An 18,182-nucleotide genomic window follows, 5' to 3' on the forward strand; every position below is an offset into this window, starting at 1 on the left:
TGAATTATGGAAGTGTTCTATAAAGTCACCAATTCTCAAGTTTAATAACAAGACGACAGATGGCTAAGAACAGATGTGCATTCCAGGGAATGGAAGCCTTGTGTTTTGGGCAGACTTTAATGATTTTTTTAAAGGTGTGGGGCTTTGAGGGACATTAAGGGAATGAATATCCTATAAATCTGCAGGCATTTAAACCCCTGAATCCATGAAGACCATGCATTTACCGAGAAGCTTCAAATCAAATCAGACAACCCATAATACTCGGTGTAGAAAAACGTTCCAGCTTCCATAATTCTTTATTAAATATTTGACAAGTTGTATCACTTCTTTACAACGACTTCATTTTGTCACAATACTCTTTTGCTGTCAGGAAAACAATCTACACTTTCTCTTCAGATCTCTTAAGAAAAATGAAAAGCAAAAAAGGATTTGTTCTTAAACAAAACTTCTCCTGTGTGTATCAAATTCAACCATAGTTTAAAGCTATTCTGATTGTGAAAAGGAGCGTTATCCAGAAGTTGTCTTTAAAAAATTTCGAAGTAGTTTGGTTTTTAATCACTGTATCAAATAGTACTTGGCTTTGTATTAGAAGGTGGGGTTTATAATAAAAAGTTATGAAACATGGAGAATTCATTTGGAATGCTTGAAACTTTTCACCTTAAAAGTCACTGTTTTTTTCATGTTTCGTTTGGTAATAAATCCTGAATTAAGGAATGACAGCCTATTAGCATCATTTTTCCTGGTGTTCTCTCAGGCTCCGAGGGTCAGAAATCTCAGGACACAGCTTGGAGAAAACTGTCGAAGGACTAAGCTCTCACTCCCTTTCGAAACCAGATTACTCAAGAGGTGCAAAAATGCTATACAAATATATACATATATATTTGGACAGCATATGTATGTATATATGTAAATACATATCACATAAGTAGTAGTAAAGGAAAAACGAAGTCACACAAAGTTAACATGAAGGAAACCGTGACGATCTAGGTGAAATTAGTCTGAGTAAGAGGGCAAACTGGCTTCTACAGGAACACAGATGGCTGGAGACACAAGGTTATGGTCATCAGAAAGGCTTTCAGTGCTGACCCAAGGCTGAGATGCAGTACACAGAGGTCTGTAGCCAGTGTTGTTAGATTCCCATCGATACTTAGAAACATAAAACCAACGAACAACAAGACCTGCATCTTAAACGTGCATTGCTTTGAGCTTAACACCTTTCACAAAGGATCAATGTCTAATGAGAAGCTTTCTTGGAAAATTTCATACAAACAGAGCTATCCTCTTCCGAGAGAGAACATTACACAAGCTCACGTCCTAATGCTACGGCATTGTTTCTGACACTCTGAAATCAANTAAATTAAAAAAAAAAAAGTGGTCCGAAGTATATCACATTTTCTTCCCAGTTGTAAAATCTAAAGTACAAAGTGGGGTTTTAAAAATGCATCTCTGACCTGAAATTGGCAGTTTTGACATGACTTTATCAGGATGTACCCCAAAGCCTGAATGAGACAGAGGTAGTGCCCGATCTCCCGGGGGCCGAGAAGGGAGCAGGCCAGGCAGTTACTTGGCGCAGCAGCTCCCCCTACTGACGAGGCAGGAAATGATACCGGACAGTGGTGCCCTCCTCTCCCCCATCAGGGCATGGGTTGTGGAGTCAGGAGAAAAGAAAGAGGGTGCCTAGCACCGTGGCTTGATGAACCCATGCTCTCCACAGATTCTGAAAGTTCAGAGGTGAGACCCAAGACTTAGGACAGTGGTGGAGTCTGGTGTTGAACAGTTAGTAACTGTTGGAGCAATCAGTAATTGGCTGCACATGAACTTGCCTTTCAAGGGAGCCAGTCTGGATCTGGCAAGCTCAAACAGCTGGGGTACATGTTGTCTATTTAACAATGTGAGATGTAGAAAGAGGTTCAAATATTTTGCAAATCATTTCTCTGGCTCCGTCACTGCATCCTTATGTGGGAGGAACAATCTGCGTCAGGCGCTTTATAGCATCAGGAATAGCTCCTGTTCCACCAAAGGGCCTTGTAAAGAGAAATTAAAGAAGCGTCTTACATTCTGGTGATCTCGTTCAGGGCTGGCTATAGAAAAGGAAGTTAATGGAAAATGTGTCAAGGCGGAGTACAACTTTGGAACAGACAACTGCCTCGTTGGCTCCTATTCCAGAGGCAGCCAGTGGAGAGGCAGCGCACGATGGGAGCTAATCCAGACTTCCCCAATTCGCCTGGAGGCCAGCGAGGGCCGGGATCGAAATCCTGTAGTTGTGAGAACTCTTGTCCATCACGTGGTTGCCCCCGAAATTAGCTTCTTAACCTTGTGGCAAAATGACCCATAATAAGGGCACCTTCTTCAGGGTACTTAAAAAAAAAAAGCCAGATTCGGGTAATTTTTAAGAGAACAGGGGGAAATGGAAACCGTGGACTTGGAAGACGCGCCAGGGCTAAGGGTAATGAGAAGAGGCGGCCTGTCCTCCCGGCCAGGGCTGCGGGGTCCCCGGTGCGTTTTCCTAACCACCAGCTGCGACTCTGCCCTGGAGGCAGCAGAGAGTGGCCCGCAGGACGTGGAGGAAACCGGATCTAGGACTGTTTTAGACCGAGTGAAACATCAAGAATTGCTGGGATGAGGGAACCTTAGGTGTGGATTAAACCCAAGAACGAAGCAAAAACAAACCCCAGACGCAGCACTATTCAGCCGTCACTGACATCCAACAGTTAGGGGAGGAGGAACGGACCCGTCATGCACCATGACTGCCTCTCCAGTAGTCACAGGCGTTCACTCTTATCTGCTCCTGGCACAGGAAGGGTCTTGAGATGGGGTTTTCGTTCACATTTTTAACGCTTTGCCTAATTTGCATTTACTAAGTATTCTGATTTTTTTGAGTATACAGTTCACAAAATGACAGCACCCCAGGTCTTTACCTAGAATCGCAGGCTTTCCCCCATAATGACATGATCGCTCTCAGAATCTATGCAAGCACTGGCTTTGGCGGGAGCCCTAGAAAGGCAGGCCTCTGGGCCGTGAGGCTTTACACACCGGGGTTTTTTTTTTTTGCCAGGAGACAATGGTTATATTGACTGAAGGGGGGAAAAATCCCGAAAGTAGATAAAAATAATAAGCAATGTTGTTTTTTCTAACAAGTCAACATCTAAGTTCTCTGGCCACTGTTGGATAGTTTTAAATCAATAGGAAAGGGGAGGGCCAGTTCTCAGCTCTGCACAAATCCTCCTTCCCTCAGACCCCTCCGACCCCCGTGTCTCTTTAGACAGCTCACTTAGAACCACAAACGTTCCTGGTTCCTCACGAGCCACCCAGAGCTGGCGAACAATGAATTTCTTACACCAAAAGGTCCTTCTTATATAACAAAGGGGGAGGCCCCGAAACCACAATCCACTGTCTTATCTACTGAGTGGCAAGAGATCACATGTCGGGGGGTCCCTGCTCACGACAGGGTTTAGGACAACCCAGGTTAAAGGGACAGCAGGGCTGCCAACCCTGCCACGCTGCCTCAGGCTTTGTCTTAGAACAACTCGGGATCCCACAACCAACGCTCACGAGCGCCGAAGGGTCCCTACAGCGTGGGACCCTCCATCGCGGGCACCGGCAGCTTCTCAGTGCCACCGCGGGGGGTCAACTCAACAGTTCCTGCTCACATTTAATCCAGCACAGAACAGACAGCACTCAGGAAGTACACGGCATCGGAGAATGCAACGTGTCCTGGGTGACAAAACCCGGTTAGACGAAGCGTGCGTTAAATTAATCTTGGCAGTTGAGTAGAAATCACAAAACAACTGGTAGGGGACAGATCTGCAGGCTCAGTTTCACATCCGGGTTTGACACACCAGCAGCCAGATTCACAACCGAGAGATACTGCACCAGAGAGATGTGTGCAGGGAGAACTAATCATCACATTTAAGGTCTAGGATTCAACAACAACCCCAAAACATCGACAAAACCAGGTCTGACCTCCATTTAGAACATAAAGTGCCTTTAGAACGGGTGCAGCGACAACATTAGTTACGTAGCTATCGTTAGCAAACGCACACACACGGGACACGACACAGATCTGGTTTCCACAGTTTCAGATCAAGCAGGTGCCGAGGGCTGTCCAAGTGTGTCTACGACACACAGCAAAGAGGAAAAGGAAATGAAAGAATTGCTGTACAGTGTCACAGAGGGTTAGATAATTTCTCTTCTGAGAAAGGAGAGTCCAACCCTGCCTCAAATGTGTTCTAGCGCACAGAATTACTTCCAAGGAATAACGGTGTGATTCCTTCAAGTCAACAGCAAATGTGTCACACTCAGGTACGATTCTCCCAGCCTGGAGCTATTATGCTAAATTTGCACACACACACACACACACAGACACACAAATGTACGCTTCAGTTTGTTTTCATTCTCTCGGAGTATGGAGAAAAGTATCACGATGTCTAATGGTACAGTTTAAGTTCTCTCAAAGTACTTGTCTGTAGGTACTGGGGCACAAAAATCAGTCTTTCAGTTCTAATAAAGTAGGGAGCAGGGGGTGGTGTCCAAGTACTTCAAAAATAAAAATGTCACGGACATTAAACCTGGTATGAAATTCAAATACAAAAAAAAATATGCTCACTTTTCCAAGTACACGAGACGCCTTTAATTGTAACGAAATAAAATCTGAAAATCGGTCTAAATCATTTTAAAAAGTAAACATGAGTTGTAATACTATACCTGTAGAGTGATTAATCCCATTCATTGTCATTATAAAGTATGTAAAATATTTATTAAGGGCTTTGCCTACAGAGGCACAACATAAATAGAATGAGTCCTCCTGAAATGTTATTAGTGTACACATCAACCAGTTGATAATTCGTGGTGGAAAATGCAGGAACGCGACCTGGGACCGCCCAAGCCCGAGCCTGGGCGAGTCACGGGCGGAGGCCCCGCTCGGGGAGCCAGGCCGCTGGCTGCGGCTGCGGCCGCTCCTCCGCCTCGGCCTCTGCAAAGTCAGGTGTTGGGCAAACGCACAAGTGCAAGCGGGACTCGCTCGATGAACAACCACCCCGAGGAGGGGGGGGCGCTTAATCCACCCCCTCAAATCCTTGAGCGTTTTCCACGGCCATGAGAAGCTTCTCTCGTAAATCTTCGAAGGTTTCATACGGAGGTAAGTCGAGGCGATTAAAGCTGCAAAAGTAACAGAAAGAAAGGTAAAGAGGCATCCTTCCCATCCTGCAGTCACGGCGGCCTGTCCTAGGTTTGCCTATGGAGGCATCTGGAATTTGAGCAAGAGGGTGCAGAGGTCGTCCCAACGATTCTGAGTCTCTGCCATAAACACCAGCCATGAGGGCAGCTGGGCGGGGGGGATCAGTCGGTTAAGCGTCCGACTTTGGCTCAGGTCACGNGAACCTACGAAGGAGAAAAAGGAATTTTCTGAGGTCACCGACATCCTTGCCGAGTTCCAAACCCTCGAACATAAAGAACTTACATGTTAGGGAGGCACCAAGGCTGAGTCTGTTTCGTATGCTCTGGCTTATTCTACACTAGCCCCCAAGCTGAGTGCTTTTCCTGACAGTAACTCAGGCTGTTTTCATTACAGGTCTCTGAGGCGAGTAACGGTTTCTCCAGATTCAGGTCCCAGAGTGTAGAGAGGCAAAGTCAAGGGGTCCGAGCTCTCGCTCCCAGGAAAGCGGACTCTCGGTGTCTCCTGAATTCCAATGCTAAGCTGCCTGCTCAAAGTCAAGCAAGCAATGGAGATTTGGAGTGGAAAGCGGCGTTTCCAAAAGCCTCTAACTATCTGGAGGTGTGTTCGGCTGGGGTGTTAAAATCAGCCTGGTGACAGAGACGCCTTCAAACAGTGGCCTCCGCGAGCGGTGAAGCACACTGGTCTGTGAGGGCAGGTTCAGACGCCCGCTCTGCCACGTGCCGGCCGCGTGACCTTGGGCCGGTTACCTTCTCTGAGTCCATTCGTCTGCTTTTCTGCGAAATGGGGACATTGCTCTCAGGATGCCAGGAAGGTCAAAGCAGAACACGTGTAAGGTGTTCCAGGCACCAGGCAGGTGTCCAAAGATAGTGACCACTGTTCTCTCTCACTCACCATTCACCGCATGATGCCTGCATGGGGCACAAGGAGTTAGAATCGATACCCATGGGGGTGCAGTGCTGACGTGTACCGGCCGTGAAAACGGCCGTACTGCCATGGCTAACGATGGTGTTGAATAAGAGCGAATGTTTGTGGAGCAGACCAGTCACCACTGTTAAGCACTCTTGGCCTATCACCTCGGTGAATGCTAGCAATCACCCCTAGTTTAGAAAAGAGAAGTGGAGGCACAGAGAGGTTAAGTAACTTGCCCAAGGTCACACAGTAAGCAGGAAACCCAGGACCGTGCCCCAGGCTGGCTCCGACATCAGGCTCTGACCAGTGCTTGTGGCGCCTCAGCATTTAAAACTCCCTCCCTGCGCAGACCCATGATTCCAGATGTGAACAGCACATGTCCTGACGTTTTAAAACTGACAGCTCTCGGCAGCCGTTAGAATTGGACACACATCCCCGGGGGGCCCTTTCAGATTTTTAAGTCGCTAAATAAACACTAGAAGTTACAGCAGAGGAGAACATGAGGCTTCTCAAACTGGAATTTCTCAGAAACCCAGGAATCCTGAAGACGGAATCCAAAAGGGTTTCCAGTTTGATAACCGTCTCAAATGTTACCTCAGCAGCTGTCATGACAGAGCTCCTTTGGCTGACGGCACTTAGAAACGGCCTGTCCCAGGGGCACCTGGGTGGGTAGCTCAGTCAGTTAAGTGTCTGACTCCAACGCAGGTCGTGATCTCACGGTTCGGGGGTTTAAGCCCTGTGTCAGGCTCTGTGCTGACAGCTCAGAGCCTGGAGTCTGCTTTGGATTCTGTGTCTCCCTCTCTCTGCCCCTCCCCCACCCATGCTCTGTCTCTCTCTCAAAAAGAAATAAATATTAAAAAGATAAATAAAAAAAAAACCCTAGTCTGTCACAGAAGCTGGCCTTACACAGTCCAGGGCCTGCGATCCCCGCGGGGCCTTGTGATACATTCTCGAGGCTGTGTGACCATCTTGCTGTGTGTGATCGCTGCGGACAATTATCGTGACGGTCATATGGGTGAATGCATATAACGTGCTCAGGACAATGCCGGGAACACAGTAAGTGCCTGATAAGTGTCTGCTGGGCCCGGAGTCTGGCCCTGACCTGCCACTAGCCAGCTGAGTGGCCTCCGTATTCCCGGCCGGCCTCATTCGCTCATGTGGAAGCTGGGTGGGCTGACTGAGGTCATTTTTAGTCTACTCCAAAGAGCAGGTGGGTCTGTGATTCTTTGCAAGGTATAAATATCCAAGCAGTGACCTTTGATAGGACAGTGAAATGAAGCCCTTTAAAAATGTCAGATGCTCAGGAATTACATCTGAGAGGTTTATGAGCTCTCCTGGTAAATCAGGTCTTTATTCTGAAGCTTAATGGGCAATTTTAAATTTCTACACAACCTGGAAGGGATCAGACCTGTCTACAGCCAAGGTGACGCAGGTGATGTTGCTGTAAGCAGCCGGCAAAGCCCTGTCCGTGCAGTACAGAGCCGTCTGGGGGCTGGGCTGGGTGCAAAGCATCCCCCCCCCCCCACTGGAAATAGGCCCAGCCCTGTCAACCCTCTTCTTCACCGGGCGGGAGTCTGAGCGTCAGCAGGAAGATGCCTGGTCGCTTGATTTCAGGGACCCGCAGAGAAGCAAAGGGGCTCCGCTAAGAGCCCACCGGGCTGCTTTCCTCCCGTGGGCAGACCTCCGTCCTTCCTAGGGAAGGGCGGGGGTTTTACACTCGGTCTGCCAGAACTCCTAGAGGGTTCCCCCCAAACTAAGTAAGTCCAAACCTCTGGGGGCAGGACGCAAGCATCAGATTTTTGGGAAAACTTTCTAAGAGGTTCCAATGCGCGGCCGATACCGGGAACCACTCAATTCAGAGCTCTTATCTGGGCAGCACCATGTTTCGGGCGTGACCCAAGCACGTGGACTCGGAAACGGAAGCAAAGTTCTACAGTAAAGACATCTGTCCACGGGGGCACAGAGGGACATGGGCTGGACACTCGATTATTCGGTTCTCTTCAAAGAGTCTCCCAAGAAGGTGAGCCGTTATCAGGAGGCGGCAGACCTGGCACCGTGGCTGGCGCGCAGGCTCTGCTCCCGGCACAGCTGAGCCCCCAGCCTGCCTCTGGGGGTCTGGGAGCCGTGCGATCCTGGCGCAGGCGTCCTCTGCGGGGACGGGCGTGCCAGCCTCCCAGGGGGCCGCCGCAGAGAGTCAACAGCGCCCGCGCCCGCTAGGCGGCTGTGGCCAGCAGGCGAGCAAGCCTGCCTAGCACTACTAGCCCAGGCGTCTGGGAGTCCGGCATCACTCCCAGGGGTGCTGGGGCTCCGCTCAGAGCTGCCTACCTTCCAAACGCAGGCTAGCATAACCCAGAAAACTACCGCTGAGTGGGACCCTGTTTGGAGTAAAAGCTCCACACTGCCAACCCCTTCTCCCTCGGGAATACAGGCGGGGAGGCAGGGCGACCGCCGCGTGGGACAGCCTCCAGCTTTAGGGGCAGTCGGCTGGCTTTCAAGGGTCAGGTGGGTAAGGGCCACGTTCATTGCACTCAGTCACACGAATGGTATAAACGGGGAACGCGCTCTCTCCGGGAAGGCGAGGGAGTCCGCCAACCCCCCACGGCCAGTTTTCTGCAAACGCACTTTCAGAATTGCTGCCTCGCTGGCACTGGAGGGCAGGGGCCCGTTTCCCCACCATGAGCGTTCGCGGCACCGTGCAGCGCCCTGGCTCCGGGAGGCCCCCCCACCGGTGAGGAGAGCGGGGCTGTGCAGCCCACCACTTCCGGAGGGTCCACTTCCACCCGCTTCCTAAGAGCAAGTCTGTGGGGAGGCCAAGGCCGGGATTTGCAAGCGCTCCCTGAGAGCTGTGAAGTCTCATTTCGGTGCTGAGGGTTTAGGGGACTCTTCGGGGACACTGGGGTCCCCTCCTCCCGGCCCGCATCCTGGAGGCAGGGCTGCCCTGCTCCTGCCCCCACCCCCTCCCCGAGGAAGCAGGCCTCTGTCGCCCTCTCAGGCTCCACCAGCCACAGTCCTGTGGTCGCTCAGTTCCAGAGCTTTAGGAGCTCCGGGTTACAGATGGCATGACAGGTCTTCTAGAACAATGGTTCTCCAGGGAATTTCATCCCAAGTTCTGGGGATAAAAACCAATGCTAAGGTTGGAACAAAAACCCAGTCTGTCAGTGAGGTGTGAGAACAGCCATATCCGTGTACGGTGGATACACGGCGGAAAACCGAGGGAAGGGTGGGGTCTGGGGGCAGACATCCCCAGCATGGGGGGGTGGGGCTTGGAGGCAGACACCCCTCCCAACCGCAGCATGGGAGGGTGGGGTTGAAAGGAGGACTCCCCTTCCCAGCATGGGGTTGGTGGGGAATGGAGGGGGAACCTGTCCCCCCAGCATGGGGGGGGTGAACTTTAAAGAAGGAACCCCCGACATGGGGGGTGGATTTGGAGGAGGAACCCCCCAGTATGCGGAGCAGTTAATCCTTTATGAGCCAAATACACCAGCTCCTTTCAGACCACGGTTTCAGTTTTACCAGCCATTATTCTAAAATTTACACTTGGTCCGCTCTCCACGGGCAGGCAGCACAGTACTCTAACCTCCAGCCCCGCATCGGCACCAGCTGAGTATTTCAAACACGATTTGCGGACGCGGGTTTCTGTCACTCACCACGTGTGAGCTCTGGGCAGTTTGTCAGGACTCCCCCATTGCTCTATTGTAAACAGCTGAGGACCATTGGAACCTAGACCAAAAAAGAGAAATCAGTGCTGAGCGTGCTCAAGGTGGGAGAGCTAAGCTAAGGTGGGGCGGAAGGGAAGGAGGTGGGCGGCGCGTGGTGACAGCCTCCAGGCAGCGCGATGACGTGCTGTGGGGGATGCAGGGGCCTAGACAGCCTCGAAGCACAGACCCCGCACCGCGTTCAGAATGGAGGAGCACCAAGTTTAACAGCAAGCGCAAGTGCGGCCTTCCAGCCGAGCCCTGCAAGCTTACACAGAAAGCTATGGTGGGGGTGGGGGGTGAACTCCGGACTTTAAAGCAGAAAGAGTGAGCTCCTAACAACTGTATATAGTAAGCTCTGAGGGGTTCTGTCTCCTCGAGGTAAGGAGCCCTTCAAGGGACACCAAAGCAGGAAACAAGAGAAAGAAAAGACGGGGCCGGGCGCCTGGGTGGCTCAGTCGGTTGAGCATCTGACACTTGATCTCTGGCTCAGGTCATGATCTCAGTCATGGGATCGAGCCCTGAGCTGACAGCATGGAGCTTAGGATTTCTCTCTCTCTCCTCCGCTGCTCACAAGCTCTGTCTCTCTTTCAAAATAAATAAGGTTTAAAAAAAAAAAAGACCAATTTTTCTGTGTACTAAACCCAAAGCCCTCCCTCTGCCTAAGGCAACACCACAAACATTCCTGGAGGCAGCACAAAGTCACCTCCCCACACGAGTCCTTTGTGGGAACCTACAGGTGACACGGTCTGGGAGGCAGAGCTGCACGGGCCGCGGCGGAGCCCGGCTGGAAAGTCACAGGAGGAGAACTGGAGCCATCGGGACCCCGCTCACCGTACAGTTCGGCGAACCCGTTCATGGGGACTCGGGATGTGCCGGTGACGAACTGCAGCAGCCGGATCCGCTTCTCCGCGTCCATGAGCAGCACGGCCTGCGAACGGAGGCAGAGGGTCGTTAAACCCTGCGGGACACAGGCCACATGTCATCATCGACACCATGGCGGAAGACTGAGGCTGGTGACTGAAAACAGTGTGTTTTTCATGGGCCCCAGAGTTACCGCCCGTGTGATCTCAGAGAACGAGAGATCGAGACGTCTCTTTCTTCTGCCGACAGGTCAAAAGAAATGAAAGAGCAAACTCTTTGATGGCCCACGCGTCTGTGGGCGAGGTGTGCCCGTGCCCCCAGGCCAATTATAACCCCCCCGCCTTCCTCCAGGGTTCTAGAAGCGCCAACCACCGGGAAGCCCAGTTAGGAGGGGAGGTCTCAGACTGTAGACAAATCCTCTAAAGGTAACATTTTATAAAAAGAGAGGAAAGCAGAGGCCAGGATCGGCCTCTAAATTAACCCGTGTATGCTAGGCATCTGAATTATGACAAGAATCGCATACATAGACAGGTGGACTAGGCTTTGAAGACTCCGCTTTTAAAATCTTCTCTCTTCAGCTGGTTGAGCGTCCGACTCGGGTCATGAGTCTGGTTTCGGCTCAGGTCATGATCCCAGGGATCATGAAATTAAAAAAAGATTTGGGATTTCTTATTTCTGGAAGTAAATAATCAAGCCCCCCCCAGCCCTCCCCCCCGGAATTATTCTTTAGAAGGCAGTTTATGGTCTCTCCCTTGGTCTTACTTAACTCACTCCTATTTCGCTTCTCTTCTCAGCGAAAAAGAAAGCAATTGTTGGCCCTAAAACAGTAAATCAAATTTCACTTGCATCCTTGACTAAAGGATATAAAGATCAAAATATTTGTTGGAATTAACAAAAAAAAAAAGGGGGGTGGGGAATGATTTTTGAGCCAAGTGGCATCTTGGAACAGTCCATCCCAAAGCAAGTTTTGGCTCGAGACGCTTCCCATTCTTCTACTTTGGTGGCCCAGTTCGGACCCTTGAACCCAATTACCTACTTCACTGTACTCAGTGGGTTCCTCAAATAAAGCCGCTTCAGTGAGGTGGTCAAGGAAGGACAAGGTGCCTTGACAAGGACGGACCGCGTACGGGGCGGCTGTCCCCTAGAGTGATGGGAGAGCAGCAGGCAGGGCTGCTTGCTCCCCCAGGGGCCCCAGTAGCAACAGGGTGCTGGGTCACAGAAGCGGGACCATGGGAAGGCAGCACAGGGCCCTGAGGCCCAAGCCTGGCCGGGGACAGGGACGGCCCCAGCAGCCATGGCCTCACCTTCCAGAACCACTGAATGACAGGGTGGTTTGGGCAGTAGCCATTCTTATAGATAGAATGTTGTCTCCAGTCATTCACGTCCACGTCGCCAAGGCCGCACATCAGCAACTAGGAGGGAAAGCGAGACGTGAATGCGGCACGTGCGAAGGCCCAAGGAACCACCCACGGAGGAACGGCCTTTCCTCAACGCCAGCACTGTGTCGGGGCGCCGGCAGCAGCTCTTAAGAACAGAGGACGGGGACGTCATTCTCCTCCACCTCAGGGAAGAGGCCGCGCAGGTAACGGGGACCCAGTTCTAAGGTGAGTTCAGGCCACAGCGGCTCTCGGTGCAAATGCCACCTGGCGTCTGTCTCCTGCCCACCCCACTAGTCTGAGCTGGGTGTTCAGATTTTCTTGGGCTTCGTCTACAGCTGCTCATTACTCCGGTTCCCTTGCTGAGAGGTTATGTGACTCGGTATCTGAAGCGTCTCCTAACCCACAGGAGAATCAGTGCTTTATGGCCGCCAGAGCCCCTCTCGGCCGGCTCGCTGTCCAGAAGCGCACCTATACTACTGCGGTGACCGGGGCAGTCACCGGGGCACAGGTGTGCACAGCGCTCCTGCCGAGGCACCGGAGGAAAATGGAAGGAGAACTAAACCAGACGCCTGAGAATGGGTCCTGGGCCTGACTGTGACCAAACCCTGGTGGCTAAACCTGGGAGGTCATGAATTGCTCCCTGCCTCAGTTTCCCCACCTGTAAGATGAAGGGATTACAATTTATGACTCAACAGCATCTGCTTGAAGTTCCTATTCAAGATGAAGGAACAGGAGGCTAGTCTATGAGAAATGCTCCCTGGCTGTGGTGGCCGGGACGGACGGGGACAGCTTCTGAGCTGACACAGTTTTCCTCCTCCTGCTGCTCTCGGCAGAACAAAGGGTGAGAAATTGCTGGTGCTTCTGAATTTGATAGTTCTCGTCTCGGTCAACACAAAGAAACTGGAACAATCCCATACAAACCGCCTCCTGCGACTGCCTTGTTGTCTTCCAAAATTCTCCCTTACTCAATATAAACAACGTCAAGTTCACAGAGGCACGGTTCCTCAGCCCCCGATGTTCACGTCCTGGCCAAGGCCCCATCCAGCTACCCCCGTGTGGGCAGGAGGCCCAGGATCTCAGCGAGCCCAGCCAACGGGCTATCTCAACCTTGACTCTCTCAGCAGCAATCTTCCTCACCCTGTGCACCTGGCCATGAACCCAACTCAGCTCAGCGGCCTCTACTTATCCTGTGTGTCCCAGAACTGCCCTCTCCTGGGTGAGGAAGCGACAGGGGACTGCTTTTACTGTTCCCTATTCAAAGAATGACAGCCTGTAAGGGACATCTATAGTGCAATCCATCTAAGCTTACTCCCTAAACCTTGTGGACCAGAAAATAAAATCTCAGTTGTGAAGCAGTGGGGACCACTTTAAAAATACCTACTTTATACAGAATGTTTAAAATACAAACCTCCAGCTCATTCTCGTCAAAAATTTTAATCAAATCAATCGGAAGCAGTTCTGTGAATCCCTGAAAGAAAGGAAGAAATCGCCTTAAACACCTTTTTCCTTGAAAGAGACAAATTTTACAGAAAAAACAAAACAGCCAGAAAACACACATTCTTTGCTGATGACTTAGGGATCAGCAATAGTATCCAGCAACTGTAATTCCCATGCATATAGCAGAGTCATGATATAAAAAGTTTGAAAAGTGGGGAATCTAGAAGGTTCAGATATTTGAGTCATTTCAGAAATGCTTTGAAAATACAGGTTACTGTAGGCAGGCGAGTTCCAAAAGCTGCCTATGACAGCTATGAGTCAGTGTGCCCTAAAACGCACAAGCCACGGATGTGCAAGAGAACATGTTTAAAAATAAGGTGCTGAAGGCACGGAGAGAAAACACAGGCAGCGGCGGTGTGCTCTGGGGCAGGAGAGAGGAGCACAGAGACGCGGCTCCAGCCCCGGTGAGCGCTGATAGCTGGGGTGGCCGCTCCCTGCTGCTGGGTCCCCATGCACCTGGTTTCTGGGTGCGGGATCACCCGGAGCAGGGCCAGGAACCTGCCTCCTGGGGTTCTTACGTAAACAAAGTATAAAACTTGCTGCCCCCTTGTATGTCTAACTCACCCTTTTATGCCGTAAGTCCCTGAATTTTGTGAGTGGCCTTGGGCTTTACTTGCTGCTAGAGGTGACCGCGCTGGGGCATGCCGGGGAGGGCGTCACCTAAGGAGGACCCTGCACTGGTTCAGTGGAAAATTTATAATGTGCACCTGGGGCTCGTTCCTCGGTTCTCTTTACGTAACTAAAGCGGTTATCGAGACTAAAAACGAATTTCGTTTTTGGTCAAAGTGAACCATTATTATATGAATCCCCCCCACCCTCCGCAAGGGGTCTGGGAGCACCACTGACGTGAAGGATTTGGATCTGAGGAGTGTCTGCTTCACCCTTTAACGGGGTGACAGCTGGCACATGACGGCCTGGTGTTCCGATAAAAACCCAGCCGAAGCAAATGTGTTTCACGTGTACGTGTGTGGAAGTCTGTGAGGAATTAAAGCAGCAGCAGCAGAGCAAGAGAACACCGGTCGAAAGAAAGGGTGGCCCACGGGGTGAGCCGTGTGGGCCCAGCCTTTCTGTCGTGCATCCCCACTCCCTCGCCCATCTTTCAGTTTGCAAACATTGCCCCCACGCCACGCCACGCCACGGAGGAGAGCCATCCTCCCTCAACCGAGGACTGACGGCGCACAGCTTACCTCCAAGAAGGCGTTCATTTGCTTCTGGACCCTGTTCACAAACCTCCACTGGATGACTAGGCTGCAGGAGAAATGAGACAGTATTTAACCACTCTCATCAGCATGGGCACACGCTGGTTTCTTCACACCTCCTCAGCAGGTAAGGGGAAGGAGGGGAAACGGGGATGTCTAGCGCTTTGGCACAGTTAATTCATTCTTTCAAGAGTAACTGGAACGAGCGTATGTGGGAAACCTAAAATCTGAGCATTTAAAAAATAATTTATTCCCCTCAGCCAAGCCTTAGTTTACCAATGTTGCGTAAAAATGTGACCACGTGGAGAAAAGGGATAAAAAAGGTTGTGGAGTAAGAACGTACATGCGCACAGTATGTGTATACACACATGAACTCACACCCACATATGTATAAACATGTACATACATTTTCATTTTTTATTTTAGGAGGGAGGGGGGAGAAAGTGAGAGTGCGCACGTGCAAGTGAGGGAGGGGCAGAGAGAGAGGGAGAGAGGGAATCCCACACAGGCTCCGCACTGTCAGCACAGAGCTCGATGTGGGGCTTGAACTCACAAACCTCGAGATCATGACCTGAGCCTAGGTCGGAAGCCTAACTGACCGAGCTGCCCAGGTGCCCCAACATGTACGTATATTTTTAAAAACAGTCCTCAGTACAACATACCCTGTGATATGGTACGTTCTGTTAGCCAGTGTACTGGATTCCAACGGCACATAACTTATCAGCAGTATAATTTACACTAATCCTTTAACACCAAAACTTGGAGCCTTAATGGTAAGGCCTCCTTAAGTAACAGAAATCCAGGGGCGCCTGGGTGGCTTAGCCGGTTAAGCGTCCGACTTTCGCTTAGGTCATGATCTCGCGGTTCGTGGGTTCGAGCCCCGCGTCGGGCTCTGTGCTGACTGCCCGCTCAGAGCCTGGAGCCTGTTTCAGAGTCTGTGACTCCCTCTCTCTCTGACCCTCCCCTGCTCACGCTGTCTCTTTCTCTCCTAGAAATAAATAAGACATTAAAAAAAAAAAAAAAGTAACAGAAATCCACTGCGACCATTTTCTCTGTGACAAGGTTTAGTGTGCGGCAGAATTCACTGCAACGTGAATCCATGTTGGATTCCAGTGAAAGCATTTTGCCGTGGGATGGCTTGAGGGCCTTGCCAGAAAGGGCGCGCCCCTACCACGTGGTACCACGGCAACGGGCGCTGAGGTCCCGTCCCCTGCACAGCCACGGCTCAGACACATCAGGCCTCTGCACCTGCTGCCTGAGTCACCTGAGAGCCTTCTTGTACCCGGCGGGACCCGTGGGTCAGGACGCAGGTGGAGACGGCAATCATCCTTTCTTTTCCCACCACATTTGAAACCTCAAACTGCAAAGAACGATGTTCAACATGCATCACAGTGTCCCAACCCTCAGACTGCTGACCCCAGGCCCCTCCAGGGGCAGCGTTTTTAAAAAATCCATTCAAAGTCTTCGGATGAAGTCTTCGAATGAAGACAAAGGCATGTGCTAAGGTGTCATCATGCCTGAGACTGTCCGAGTTCAGAACAAGTGTGGCAATTAACATGAACAGGTAAGAACTGCAGGACCTTACACTTTTTTTTTTGTTTTGTTTTACTCATAAGCATAGCAAACTTTTAACCTGTGAGGGGAGAAGCCTGCTATGTAATAGTGCACATGCGCTGCAAAGGCCTCTAGGCAGAGGCCCCAACACGCTCTGTCTCTTCCTACTAAGGAAGGACAGGTTTTTCTTAGTGGAGGACACTAAAAGATGCCCAGACTCTTGGCCAATTCTCAAAGTTCAAGTCCTCTGACCAATGATGCCGAGAAGAGAAGAAGGAACCGGCTGGATGAGATGGAGTGCCAAACGCAGATACAGGGCTCAGGCCACCGCAGCAACCGGCCCAGAGCAGGACCTGGGACCCAGGAAACCAAACGGCTGCGCCGACCCTAGTGAGAAAGATCCCAGACTTGTGTGCTTGAGGCGCACACGCGTACCAAGGAGGAAAATGTAATGTGCCCGACAGGCAAAGGCCTTCTGGCTGGTATAAAGGCCCGAGGATTACTTAACAGCTGGATTTCCAAAGGACTAAACATTTTGTTCCACCAACCGAGGCTGAGATCAGGTTAAGAAAATTAGAGCGATCAGAAAGAATTCATTATGTTGGCACATATGAGTTTCCCTACTCATTTTAACTCTTTTCTTCCATTTTTTGATGGAAAAGAGGTCGAGGGAGATGGAATATTTTATTTCTGGTTGTTCCTAATTTTACCCCACTGGCTGTTGGCACCATGGTTCATCACTGCCAATCTCAAGTTTAGACCACTCACCCACACACTCCCAAAGCGTGTTTGCCATATTACTCAATACTGTGTACTTTTTTTCTCCTTTTGTGACTCCTTTATGCAAGGCAGCTCACTGAAGTCATGATCCAAGTCAAACTTTCCATCCTGTAATTCAACTTCCTATTAGCCCAAGCCACAGAGGAATTCCCAGTGTTGTAAGCATGCCCCTGACACACATGAGCTGTCTTGGTAAAAAAGGACACCAACCAAATATGCTGCTCAATGTAATAAAAAGAGAAGACTGTAAATATGTGTATACGTACTCAATATATTCCCTTTTGTTTTCATTTGTTACCATTATTTCGGACCCATTGGGCTTCAGATCCACTTGATAGGTCTGTAATTGGAAAGATAAGACAACGATCACCATCATGAAGTTGTTTTGCACATAAGTGAGTAATAACGTCTTACTACAAAAGGAAGATAAGCAAAATTCATTCAGAAACATTTTCCAGCAAATGGGCTCTGCGTACAAAAGATTATCTAATGAGGCTTTTACATTGTTGAGATGTTACACATTGAAAGATGTTATCATCAAAGGTGAATTATTTTGTGGTTATCTAAGAGTTTTAATTGTTCTCCTACATCACCAACAATGGAGAAGAGCAACATTTTTTCATCTGCTATCATTCATTTCTCAAGCAATTAATTACGTTTCACAGAAGACACAGGGTACGCTCATCAAGACTACAGAGATTCAAGTTCTAAGGCACTTTGTTTCCGAGAATTAGATTTTATATTCATAAAAAAGGATGCACGGAGTTTCTTTCAAAAAGGCAAAGCACAGGGCCTTAAAAAAATAAAAGTAGCTTCAGGAGCAAGGTTGAGGGATGGATTTTCCTGCTGTTCTGAGAAGCCCTGGGCCTTCTGTGCATCTGGACACCTCCTGGCCTACTGCCCGGGCAAGCTCCCTCCCACAGGGCCGCCCAGGATTGTAAGAGCAAAGCAGCTGAAAGCGAGTGTGGCCTTGTTCTGACCTTCAGGCCGGCCCTAACTCAGTATCATGGTGTATAAGGCAATAACTAGCAGAAACCAAGGGAGGGAGGGATCTACTTAATGCTTACTCTTAGAGAAATTTTACAGAAAAAAAAAAAAAAAAAAAAAAAAAAAAAAACCACCCCCAAGG

General features: G+C 50.2%; 1 protein-coding gene across 4 annotated transcripts in view; it reads right to left on the reverse strand.

Moving 5' to 3' along the window:
- Positions 1-4,734: 4,734 nt before the first annotated feature.
- The window catches only part of NEDD4L (NEDD4 like E3 ubiquitin protein ligase), a 150,832-nt gene continuing 137,384 nt past the window's right edge, over positions 4,735-18,182 (reverse strand). For all 4 annotated transcript variants that reach the window (XM_077777563.1, XM_077777562.1, XM_077777564.1 and 1 more), the window contains 7 exons: positions 17,320-17,393; positions 14,708-14,768; positions 13,432-13,491; positions 11,949-12,056; positions 10,615-10,711; positions 9,733-9,805; positions 4,735-5,157 (listed from right to left, as the gene is read on the reverse strand). In XM_077777563.1, coding sequence (XP_077633689.1) covers positions 5,055-5,157; positions 9,733-9,805; positions 10,615-10,711; positions 11,949-12,056; positions 13,432-13,491; positions 14,708-14,768; positions 17,320-17,393 — 576 coding nt within the window. In that variant the 3' untranslated portion in view covers positions 4,735-5,054. The remainder of the gene's footprint in view (positions 5,158-9,732; positions 9,806-10,614; positions 10,712-11,948; positions 12,057-13,431; positions 13,492-14,707; positions 14,769-17,319; positions 17,394-18,182) is intronic.

This window comes from Crocuta crocuta, unplaced genomic scaffold (assembly GCF_008692635.1).
Source record: "Crocuta crocuta isolate KB4526 unplaced genomic scaffold, BGI_CrCroc_1.0 scaffold36, whole genome shotgun sequence".
Lineage (NCBI taxonomy): Eukaryota > Metazoa > Chordata > Mammalia > Carnivora > Hyaenidae > Crocuta > Crocuta crocuta.